Source organism: Meriones unguiculatus, chromosome 6 (assembly GCF_030254825.1).
Source record: "Meriones unguiculatus strain TT.TT164.6M chromosome 6, Bangor_MerUng_6.1, whole genome shotgun sequence".
In the NCBI taxonomy this organism is placed as follows: domain Eukaryota; kingdom Metazoa; phylum Chordata; class Mammalia; order Rodentia; family Muridae; genus Meriones; species Meriones unguiculatus.
The window spans coordinates 53,070,589-53,082,957 of NC_083354.1; the positions used below are offsets into that span (position 1 = coordinate 53,070,589).

The 12,369-nt window shown below is 45.9% G+C and overlaps 1 protein-coding gene across 2 annotated transcripts in view; it reads left to right on the top strand.

Annotated features, from left to right (window-relative positions):
* Positions 1 to 12,369, top strand: part of Clstn2 (calsyntenin 2) — a 583,465-nt gene that overhangs the window by 499,329 nt on the left and 71,767 nt on the right. For both annotated transcript variants that reach the window (XM_060385459.1, XM_060385458.1), the window contains exon 8: positions 1,111 to 1,232. In XM_060385459.1, coding sequence (XP_060241442.1) covers positions 1,111 to 1,232 — 122 coding nt within the window. The remainder of the gene's footprint in view (positions 1 to 1,110; positions 1,233 to 12,369) is intronic.

Consider the following 12,369-nt stretch of genomic DNA (forward strand, 5'->3'; position numbering starts at 1 on the left):
TCAGCAGAGGCCAGGTGGCCAGGCCCTCTCTGTTGACCTTGGGAAGGCATTTTGAACCAGCTCCTGTGTTAGGGGAATTGGCAGGAGCCTGTTTAGACAGAGCCAGTCAAGGCTCATCTTTAGAAATGAAGCCAATGTTGATGTCATAGCAAGGTTAAATACAGGATGGACAGGGGGTCCGTCGCAGTATTCCAGCCTTAGTTTACTTTAAGCTAGTCTACTATCCCCATCCTAATGCAGGTAAGGAAACAGACACCAAGAAGCCATATGTCTCCTAACATCATCCAAGTTAGAGTTCCCCATGCATGGCCATTTACCCACTTGCAGCGCACATGCCTTTTGGTAAATTTCTCTGTGTTCTACAGCCAAGCAAAAAGTGATTTCTGTCTGTGTCAGTACTGACACAGCTCCTCTCCTGCCAATTGGCAGTGTCTTACGTCTCTAAGTGTCATGGCTAGAACCATGGCATAAGATTCCCTAAGCAAATAAGGAAGTCTTTATATCAGAGGAAGAAAAGGTTCCCTTGAGTGATGGCTGTGCCTGGGGAAGGAGCTTTGAGGAGCCACAGAGTTATGTCTAATGCTGGAAAATCAATTTGTCTCCTCCTAGCAGCTAGAGGCAAGGCAGCCCCTCTTAGCATAGATTAGGGAGACAAAAGAGGTGTGTTCTATGGTCACTGTGTCAACACTGTCAAAATAAAAAAAAAAAAAAATCCCAGAAAGCCAGGAGAAAGCAGCCATGCCGGAGGAGCCCAGAGAAGCTGATGTGTGGCAGAGAGCCCTACAAGCACACACAACAGAGCCTGCCAGCACGATCACCTCTCACCCGGGCTCGATGGAGTGTAGGCTGGGCCGGGGTTTCAAGGCAGGATCTCAGAAGACGTTTTGCAATGGACCCTTCCAGAGCTTATTCCATTTCAGTGTCTTCTGCCAAATAAATTCTAGAAAATTCATTAGAACCAATTATAGATGAGAAAATCAGAGAGAGAGAATGTTTCTTTGTCTTCTGAACTGTACCTAGCAGCGTAACAAAAAAAAAAAAAAAAAAAAACTCTTGGGTAGAAAAGGACAGAGATCCTCTCACACCCCAAACCCCATTTCTGCCTTTCAGAAATGAACCGCCATCACTACGCCCTGTATGTGCACAACTGCCGCCTCGTCTTCCTCTTGCGGAAGGATTTTGACCAGGCAGACACCTTTCGCCCCGCAGAGTTTCACTGGAAGCTGGACCAGGTAAGGTTCTCGGGGCATGCCTTCTCCTCTCTTCTCTGCAGGGACCATCAGTTTGCTCTCAGGGTCATTTCAGTGCATAGACTGTCCAGGTGTGCTCAGTTCCTTGGTTTTGGAAAAATCAGTTCAGGAAGGCAGACAGTGTCTCAGGTCAGGATGGCAACTGCCAGCTGAAAGCCAGCTAGCTGAGATGTCACAGGGTCAGAGGACCTGTGGGCCTTTGCACCTGCATCGATCCACTCACTATGGCTGAGTTCGTGGGTAGATGTTTGTCCTCACAAACCCAGCCCAGCTGATGATCTCTGTCGATACATGTTAAAAATTACTTTTATAAAACTGTCTCTCAGTTTCTCTCTTAACCCAGCTATAACCCAAATAATTGAGACTCGATTATATTATTTGTTAGACAAGCTTTACAGCACAGTCTTGAGCATTTTAAGTCTGTTCTTAAGCCTCTATTCTAGTCTGACTTCCTCTTTGTCAAAATCCCCCAGATACTTGCTTTGTAAAGCTTTCCTTGTTCCTTCCTCATGCCTCTGGGACCTCTGCCTAAGGCTGAACTCCCTTACTTCCTCCTCTAACTTCTTCTCCCCTGGAGGGTAGGAAGTCCAGCCCTATTTTCTCCTCTGCTCAGTGATTAGCTGTAAGCTGCTTTATTGGCATATCAGGGGACAATTGGGGAGCAGTGGTTTATACAACATGTGACTGGAGATTCTCAGAACAAGAATTGCAACAAGGAAAGGAGGGCACAGAAATCAGCATGTGAATTATACAACAACCGTATGCCGACAGATACAGCTCTGGGTTTTGTGTCTTATGAGCATCATCTCTCCCCTTCAATGCTCTCCTTCCTCCTTTTGGGTGACAGTATGACCGCTTTTGGTGACAGGCACTTGAAAACAGGGACCCGAGGACTTTGAAGAAAGCGATGGCATGGAGCGCTGTTGGCCCTGTCTGCTTTTTTCTGAAGTGGAAAATCTGACTCTTTGGAGCTTTATGGCTTGATCACAGGGCTGGGCACATCACCTTTCTCCGTGACAAAGCATGTGTCTGGGTAGAATCCAGAGCTTTGAAATGTGTATAGAGCACTGGGGTTACCAGAGAACACCCATTTTGCAGGGAAGGATGCTGCACAGTGAGAAAGCAAGACCAATATGGCCTTCGCCTGGAGGTGAAAATTGGCAGGGTTTTGTTTTTAAAAACGGTATTAAATCAACAAATGGGAAAATGCCAACAGGCAGAAATGAGATGTCACCTAACGATGAAGCTTATTTTATAGGCCCCAATGCCTTGGGCCTCAACCTTGTATTTTGTTTTTATTCTATTCCAACTTTATCCCAAGCTGTGTGCTTCTGTGACCTACAGACCTATTTTCTCTCTTCTTTTCCCACTGTGTGTATTGCTACTTTTCCCTTTTTGAGGTTGCATGTTTCATAATCCTGTGTTTCCTGTCTCTTTATTACTCTGCCTCTTCCCCATCCTTTTTTAAACACCTGCCCAACCCCACCCCCAGCTCCCAGTAGGACTGACCTCAGCAAAAACTTCCTCATACTAAAATATGAGTGATTGCTGCCCCCTCCATCCTCACAGATGCTCACATGCACGCTCTGTGAAGCCCAGATTTCTCAACCCCAAGAATTTTCTCCGATGGAACTTCTGCAGTGTGAGAAAACCAAGGATGCCATGCTCAGGGGACAGTATGGGGGGCCAGTAGCAACTGTCTAGCCTGATCTCAATAAATGCCACCCTCCTGGATCCTGGGAAGCTGAAAAGATAGCATATGTGCTCCACTGCATTTCTTTGTGTTAGGAATCGTGGGGCTTGGAGGAATGGTAAAATCTTGACATTGTTTATATGATTTCTCAGCAACCTCCCAGCTATGTCCTCAAGTGCCAGATGGCTTTTATGGGATGTTTTAAAATATATAATACAAATTGAAGTGAGTTAAAATAAATTCCATATTGTGAGGGGTTCTTTAATAGGAACATTGCCATAGTGGTGGAGATAATTATAGATACCCTGAGGCATTTCCCGAGATGGGATCGAGAAGCAAGGATACAGGCAAATAAAGTTGCAGGGTTTGAAATTAAAAATAGACAAAGAAGGAATCCTGCTTGTATAGATAAATATATAGTGAATGTAGCAATCCTAAAAGCCAAGCATTCAAGGAGGACCTGGGTCAGGCAGCCCGGTGACTTGCCCATGGTCCACAGCAAGTTATGGCCAACACCTGTCCTTCCTCTCATGCTACTCCTTTGGTGATCACACTGACTAAAAATGTAAAATTTATTAATTCATAGATAAGAATTATGCCTATAAAGCAAAATATTTATAGCTGTCGTGGAGCCTTACAAACTATCAGATCTTTGCTTAGCTTAAGCTCTGCCTTTCTCTGTGTCTAACTCTGCACAGGCTGCCTTAACAAAACACCCTAGGCTAAATGGCTAGGGAACTTTACTTTCATGTGGTCAAGAAGGTTGGGAAATGCAAGATCAAGGTACTTACTGATACATGTCCTAATGAGAGCTGTTTTCCCAGATGCAGAGAGACTCTTTCACCCTCTCCATCCCCTGTTCCAGAGAGAGAGAGAGAGAGAACCCTCATATCTGCTCTTCTCAAAAGGAACCAGCCCTGTTACATGAATTCCCAACTCTCACTTCCTCATACCATATTGGTTGCCTGCCCCAGGCCTTATCTCGAAGCCTGCCAGGGTTTAGCACTTCAATCAGCGTGTTTTGAGAGGACAGAATTTACTCTGCAGCACCTCTGTACTACAGACACGTCTTGTGAAGGTTGGGGGACTCCTTGCTCTCAGATGCTCCAGCGAACGAGGGCAGTAGCCAGGTGAAGGAAGGAGGCCGAAGTGAGGAGGGCACGGGAACTCTCAGCAGTGCTCACACCCCCCCAAACCAGTGGTGTACACGGGCTAGAGCCACCTTTCTCATGCCTCAGCCACCTGTGATGTCAGAACCTTACCAGAGGTCTCCCTCATGTAAACTACGTGATACCCAGAACATACAGACCCGACGAAGCTTCTCAGGAACCACTCTGCTGCATCTCAGCTGTCTCCTCACTCCTCAGACTCCTTGTGACTCTTCCAGCACTGCCATCCCACAGTTATCCCCACCCCCATCAACTTCCTTCAGGCCAACCTCCTGGAAGCAGGGTGGAGTCTTACCCATGCCCAGCTTTACAGTGTATGGCTCAGCTCTGAACCCATAGTTGGTCCCCAGAGAATGTCTACATAACAGGGAAGAGACGGAGGGAGAGACACAGTGCAGCCAGGGCAGAGGGGAAGAAAGAAAGGGATGGAGAGAAGAAAAACCAGGATATCTTTATAAAAACTTCCGGCAGTGAATTGAACATTTGAGTGACATCATGGAGTATTTTTTTTTTAAAAAATTCTAAATTTTTGCCATTGTTTTTCTTACTCTCTGGTTCTTAAACAGTGTTCATCTTTTAAATCTGTTAGCTTATTTCAAAGATGCATTTGGATTATCTGTCTATAGCTGGCCTTTGCCAAAAAGAATTCAAACTTGTCTAGTATGTTGTATGTAACTAAACTCCTGGTCAACCCTGGGAATTCTCAAAGCCTCTTATCAGTTCATATGCCTGCTGGGGCTTTTTTAAAAATTATTATTTCTTCCCTAAGTAGCTTATCCTGTGATATTCTGTGAGTTAGACTCTATGCTTTATTACCAAAGTCAGTGCAGAACTAGAAGCCTCAGCTGCATAGGAATTTCCATGATCATGGGTCAAAGGGACAGTTTACAGTCTCTTGAAGGCAGCGCTTGGTCAGAAAGCAGTGTACCTGGTAAGGGCAGCAGGCAGGGCAGTCTGATGTGGACCTGTGGATAAGAGGTTAAGGAAACATCCAGAAGGAGCTTTGGCCTGGAAAGGTCCATGTGCAAACCAGGCGTCCAAGATGGCCGACAGTGAATGGGACCCAACTGTTAGAAGTCAGGAATGGAGGAGCAGGATAGAGTTAAGCCCAAGTGGATTTTTATGTTATGGTCACACCCAGGCAAATAGGTCAAATCAAAGCATCCACTGTTCGCTACAAGGCCGTGGATGCTATGGATGGGCAAACATGGAGAGTCTAGTATGACATCACACACAAGCGATGTCACGCTGGCTAGACTGATACACTGAGCCAGTGGCAGGGACTAATCTCCTCTGTCCCCGTCCTCACAGCCATTCCAGGACCCGATTCCAGACAGGTGTGTTTGAAGACCTGGGCTCGTTACCGACATTAGGCTAGGGTATGCTGTACTGAGTGTTTTCCACAATCTCCAGGGGTGGCCACGAGGGAAGCAGTTGCTCATGCCTCAGATGCATCATGTGCTTCCACCTCTTTTCCCCACACACATGCCCCAGAAGGCCTTTGCCAAGGTGCAGAGATCCCCTGGAAGCCTAATGAGGCAGCCCCAGGAAATGCCTCTGAGAATCCGGGGCATCTCACTGAAGTGGTGCTAACAGCAAGGGAAATGTCATTTTAATAGGATTTTTACTCATGATCTACTAATGCAAATCCCTCAAGCCGGCAGTCAGTCATGTGCAAACTCAGACAAGAGCTCCCAGCACACACGGGGAAGGTTTATCAATCCAGAGGCCCTCTTGGCTTTAATATTATTTGGATATGCTTGATTCGGTATTGTGAATTCTGATCGTCTTCCCTTTGGAACTGTTGGTATTAGGATGGTGTTCTCTGGTATTCTGCATTGGATAGGGTAGCTTGAGTGACAGCCCTGGTGAAACAGGAAGAGCGCAGGTGTCCCGATTCATAGGAGGAAAATAATGTATCTGTGAAGAGCACAGAGCCCACAGGAGACAGAAATTTGTCTCATTTGGTTAGCCAAAGTTGTGTCTGTGTACCAGGGACAGAGACAGGAAGGGTCTGACTCACTCTGAGGAAGATCATTGGTTGGCTGGTCCATGGCCAGCTAATGTTCCCTGGCAGCAGCGTCCTGCGGGAGTCCCAGGCTCTGACTGTGGGCTACAGGGAGAAGCAGCAAGGATTACAGAGGCCCAGCCAGGTAAAGCCAGATACCTGGCTGGGTGAATTAAAGATTCATCTCTAGACCAGACATCTAGGCCTGGCACTATACTTTCAACTATCTGGGAGCTAAAAATCATGTTTTCATGTAAGTCATCCCAATTTTTAATATGTCCCCATTTAAAAAATGTGTATCACAATGGAATACTACTCAGCTATTAAAAACAAGGAAATCATGAAAATTTCAGGCAGATGGATAGAACCAGAAAGGAGCATCCTGAGTGAGGTAACCCAGAACCAGAAAGACATGCAAGACACTACTAAGTCGATATTAGCCATATAATATAGAACAGCCATTCACAGACCTAAAGAAGCCAAACACCAAGGAGGACCCTAGGGAGGATGCTTAAATCTCATTCAGAATGGCAAACAGGATAGACACCAGAAGTGGTGGAAGAAAGAAAACAGGATGGGAATCTACTATAGAGGGTCCTCTGAAAGGATTCACCCAACAAGGGATTGAAGCAGATGCTGAGACCCAGGGTCAATCTTTGGACAGAGCGCAGGGAGTCTTATGGAGGAAGAGAGGGGTAGGATTAGAGGAACATGGAGGGGACAGGAGCCCACAAGGAAACCAACAAAAGTCAAAGATCTGAGCCCAGGAGGTCCTGCAGGGACTGATGCACCAATGGAGGACCATGCATGAAGAGGACTTAGACCCCCTGCTCAGATGTGGCAGATTGGCAGCTCAGTCTCCATGTGGATCTCTGAGGGAGGGGAGCAGGGGCTGCCTCTATCATGAACTCAGTTGACTGCTCTCTGATCTCTTGCCCCTGGTGATGCAGTCTTGCCAGGCCATAGAGGAAGAGGATCCAGGCGGTCCTGATGAGACTTAACAAACTATGTGCAGATGGCAATAGTCGAGAACTCCCCCTTTCAGTGGACTAGGGGAAGGGGATGAGAGGAAGAGGGAGGGAGTGTGGGACTGGGGTCATTGAGGGAAGGAGCTTCAATCAAGATATATAATTAATAAATTGTGAAGAAAAAATAAAAATGAAAAAAAAATTAAATTAAATAAAAATGTATATCATTGGGCCAAACCAAATATTCTGTAGTATACCTTTATCTTCTGACTAGGTTGAGTCTGTTCATTGAAAACAGCACTTTTGATACCAACCCCCCCCAGAAGTTCAGATATTCATAAATGAAGTTTATCGTTTGCCTCTTCTTTTTTTTAATGTAAATTATTTTTTAATTAAATTTTTTTATTTTTTTATATTAATTACAGTTTACTTACAGTATCCCAGCTGTAGCCCCTTCTCTCATTCCCTCCCAATTCCACCCTCCTTCCCTCATCTCCTCCCATTCCCCTCTCCAAGTCCACTGATAGTGGAGGTCCTCCTCCCCTTCCATCTGACCCTAGCTTATCAGGTCTCATCAGGATTGGCTGCATTGCCCTCCTCTGTGGCCTGGCAAGGCTGCTCCCCCCTAGGGGGTGGGGGAGATGGTCAAAGAGCCAATCACTGAGTTCATGTCAGAGAGAGTCTCTGTTCCCCTTACTAGGGTACCCACTTGGACACTGAGCTGCCATGGGCTACATCTGTGCAGGGGTTCTAGGTTATATCCATGAATGGTCCTTGGCTGGAGTATAAGTCTCAGAAAAGACCCCTGTGATACTGTATAACAACAGATCATCTGGAGGTTTCTCTATCCCTGATCTCAAGCTGTACTACAAAGCAATAGTAATAAAAAACTACATGCTATTGGCATAGAAACAGAATGGTGGATCAATGGAACCAAATAGAAGACCCAGAAATAAATCCACATACCTACGGATACTTGATTTTTTACAAATAAGCCAAAACCATACAATGGAAAAAAGACAGCATCTTCAACAAATGGTGCTGGTCTAACTGGATATCTACATGCAGCAAACAGATCCATATTTATCACCCTGCACAAAACTAAAGTCCAAGTGGATCATGTGCCTCTTCTAAAACAAAACAAAACAAAACAAAACAAACCTCTGTGTGTGATTTCAGTGCATGTATGCATGACACATCCCATGCTACTATCCCATGCTAGCTGTCTCTCAGGCCTCCAGCAGTCTTTCTGTCTCTACCTCCCATCATGCCACATGAGTGCTTGGATTTCAAATTGTCTATACTGCGGCCTGGCTTTACATGGGCTCCGGGGATCCACACCCAGGTGCTGAAGTGCTTTGCCCTGTGGGCCATCTCCTCTGCCTCTACTTGTGCCCTTCTTAATGCTTCTCATTCTCCCAGCTCCATAGCTCACCTCCCTAGAGAGGGAATTGTGCATGGTAACCAGCACTTCCAGGCTACACCTAGATGGAAGGTGTATAAGGATATGGACTCCCTTCATCTAGGCCACTGGTGTTGACGAATGATCATTCTCTTCCTGCATAAGGGAGACAGTTAACTCACAGGCCTGGATTTTCCCACAGCCAAGACTTACACACATTTGCCTTGAACCAAGGCCTTTGTCTATCAAGGCACAGAATGTGAAAGCTCTTAGAAGAAGATTTTAAAAGACCACATCCTTTATTCTTGGAGAAGGAGTATTTGAATGGTGCAAAATCAGTGTCCTTGCATTTACCCAGTCAGCCACACTGGGAGTCAGATGGGTTAGTTCAATCATTATTATAGCCAGTGCCAAGGAGTTAATTAGAGAATGGCCAGTCCAGTCCAGACCAGTCATCTTAATGAGCAAAATAATTGGACATTGTCAGCACTGTAATTCCGCTATTAAAGACTCACTCCTGGACACACTGGCATTGTCTCTTCTAATGTGGTGTCACTCCACTGCTCAGCACCCCCACCTGTAAGCTGTCTTCAGTGATGCCTACCTTCCTCTTTGGAGCAGGTGTCCCAAATAGACAGGGAAGGTTGAGTGGAATCTTTGTTTTTCTCATGCAGGGTAAAATCCAAAACAGGTTTTTGAAAGAGACCAATGGACATGGCTATTACAAGTCAATAATGTGTACACAGTGGGTCATAAACACAAAGACTCTCACGGTCATATATAAATATAACCTAGAAGGTTACCTCTCTGTGCGTAGGGACACTGCAAAGCCCCTGGTCTTCTCAGAACCCTCCCCTCCTCACCCTCTTCCCGTCTCCAACAGAGGTTCTAGTCCTTGGGGAAGAGATAGCTACATGGCTTCATCATTCATGACAGAGAATGCTCCTCAGGCTCTCAGGACCTCTCAGGTCATTCCTCTCAGGTCAGCACTGCAGGCACTGGGTGGTCAGTTCTCTGAAAACACAGTGAGAGAGATGCTTACTCCATTTGTTCAGTTTTCTTTGAGAGACAGTGGCATGCAACCTATTGCTGAGCCAAGCTCCCTTCATCTTAACGTTGCTTGGCAGCAACCTTTCATCATGCCCTTGGTCCCTGCTGTGCAGCTGCTCCTGATTTCCTCTGTGCCATGCCAGCTAACTTTTGGATTTGAGATAGCCACCTGTGGCAGACAGAAAAATGGCCCCCAAAGATGTTCACCTTCTGAGTTCCATGTGGGTGTATTCCCTTGCATGGCAAAAAAGGGGGTTTGCATGATCTTGAGATGGAGAGATAATTCCAGATTGTTTTTATGGGTCCGGCATAACGCAAGAGTCTAAATGAGAGTTGAACAACTGAAGAAATAACAGAAAATGTGAGGATGGAAGGAGAGGTCCAATGTGATGCACTGGGGCATCGGAAGCCATGAGCCAAGGTATTTGGCAACCTTTACAAAGTGGAAAAGAAAACTTTGTTCCCTAGGACCCCCAGAAGGGATATGGCCATGCTGACACCATGATTTTAGTCTACTGAAACTTATTTCATCCTCTGACCTCCAAAACCATAAGATCATAAATCTATGTTGTTTTAAGCCACAAAGTTAGAGGTGATTTGTTATAGCAGCAAAAGGAAACTAATACATCACTGCAAGCCTTGGGGAGGTCTTGGAATCATAAATCAAGCCATGTGTCTCATCTCCTTGCATCTTACTGAGGTGACCCTGAGCCATGTTTTCAGAACAGGCCTACAGACTCCTTGGCACACCAGTGTAGATGCCCCAGCCACAGGTTTCTTGGGGCTCTCCATTTCTAGAACGGCCTTAGGACAGTGGGAGGAGGAAGGTGCCTAGCAATGACCCCCTTCACTGCTTATGCCTGGCTTTCCACACAGGTTGGCCCTTTGCTAGCCTCTGGATGACGCTGTGCAAGGGGCAGATTTGGGGCTCTCCTTCTCCTCTAAGATATATTATACTTTTGCCTAAGGCACCAGCAAGGAGAAAAGAAAAAGAAGAATCTGCCTTCATTGGCAAAAAAGATTGCAGGCTTTGTGTTTGGGTCTGGAAATGTTAAACCAAAATCAGAAAATTCTTTCTCTTGACAGAGCCCTTCCTCAGCTTAAAGCGCATATAAACTTTCACTGTGCTGATTAAAAAAAAAAAAAAAAAAAAAAAAAAAAAAAAAAAAAAACTGTTTCCCAAAGGCTCACCTGTGAAAGGCTTGGTTTCTGGCTGATGAGCCTTTTGAGTTCTGATTGCAATCCTGATTAAAATCCGCTGAACTCACGGCCTGATGCACTGTTAGGAGGCGGGACCTGACTGGGGGAAGAGGTCACTGGAGTACGCCCATGAAGAGTACATCTTGCACCCAGACCCTTCCTCTTTCTGCTTCCTGACCACCATGAGGTGAATAGGTTTCTCCGCCACATGCTGCCACCATCGTCATATTCTGCCTCACTTCAGGCCCAAAGTAATAGACCCAAACTGCCCTAAATGATACGCTGGAAACCATGAACTCAAATAAATATTTTCTCCTTTAAGTTGTTTCTCTTAGGTATCGTTTTTTGTTTGTTTGTTTGTTTGTTTTTAAGAAAGCAAAATACCGCCTCACACATATTCTCTGGATATCACTGTTGCCTTTCCCAAAGCACAGAAACCCACTTCGCCCTCCCTGCCAGTCACACCACACACCTATGTGCCCTTAAATCTGCTGTCCCACGGCTTCCTCCATGGCAAGGTCAGCCTATGTAGCTACAGTGAGTACAGCTTAGGAAGGCAAGCAGCGTGACTGCCCTGAGGTCCTCCAAGCAGAAGATCAGCCTGTCCTGAGGTGAGAAGTAATTATAAGAAGTGCCCTGTACTTTCTCAGAGGACACAGAGGAAGAAAATGCCATGGTCTGTAATGATGACACCAGCAATGTTCATTCAACTGGACGTCCCCCTTTTCCGACTCAGTCTTCTCACTAGATCTTTCTTGCAACCCAGAGTCATTATCCTAGTGACATTCAAGGTGTGCTAGAGGTGCCTCACGGCACAAATGGGAGTGTTGCGTCGCAGATAGGCGGTTAGCAAGAAGAGACTGCTATGATTGTGAAGAGACTTCTGTGGAGAGGTGCCAAGACTAGAGGACATCAACCAAAGAGCAAAGAGGAGATCAAGTGGGAAGGTTTAGGGAAGCATTGATCAGCAGTGCCAAAAGCCATAGCATCTGCCTTCCTAACCAAAGGAAAAGCCCAAGAAATAGATAATTCCATCAGTGTCTTCTGGGAGCATTATCTCCTCACTGAGGGAGTTCCCGTAAAACAGTCTGTCCCACCTGGGCCATTCGCTTCATGAGTCAGTTTCAACAGGCTTTCTCAGATTCCGCTCATGACTCAAAAGGTTTCCTTCAGAAGATCCCATGCAAAAGCAAGGGTCAGGCTGCAGAGCACAGAGTACTCCAGTGTGCCGACACCGCCTCCTCCCCCGTCGCAGCCCCATTGCGCCGTTCTCTCTGCCTGTTGGAGTCTAGAGCTGGCCCATTGCCTTCCTTCGCCACTCAGAGTTGCTACCTGATCTACATTCTCCTCCTGGGTGGCAGACCCATCCCTTCTCAGGTCCCCTCTCCTTAAGTAGCACCGGCTCAGCAAAGCTTCTCTCTCCCATGAAATCATCATTTGTGTTTTGGCCTGTATATCTGCCCGGAGGCAATGACTGCATGTTTTCAACAGACAGCCCTTAATATATATTTAAAAGCAGTGTGAAAAAGGCAATAAAGCAACATTAAAAAGAATATTGTTTCATTGTTAAATGAGGAAACGGTGTCAACACAGTTAAAGATGCTCAGTAATAAAATAACCTTTCTGATA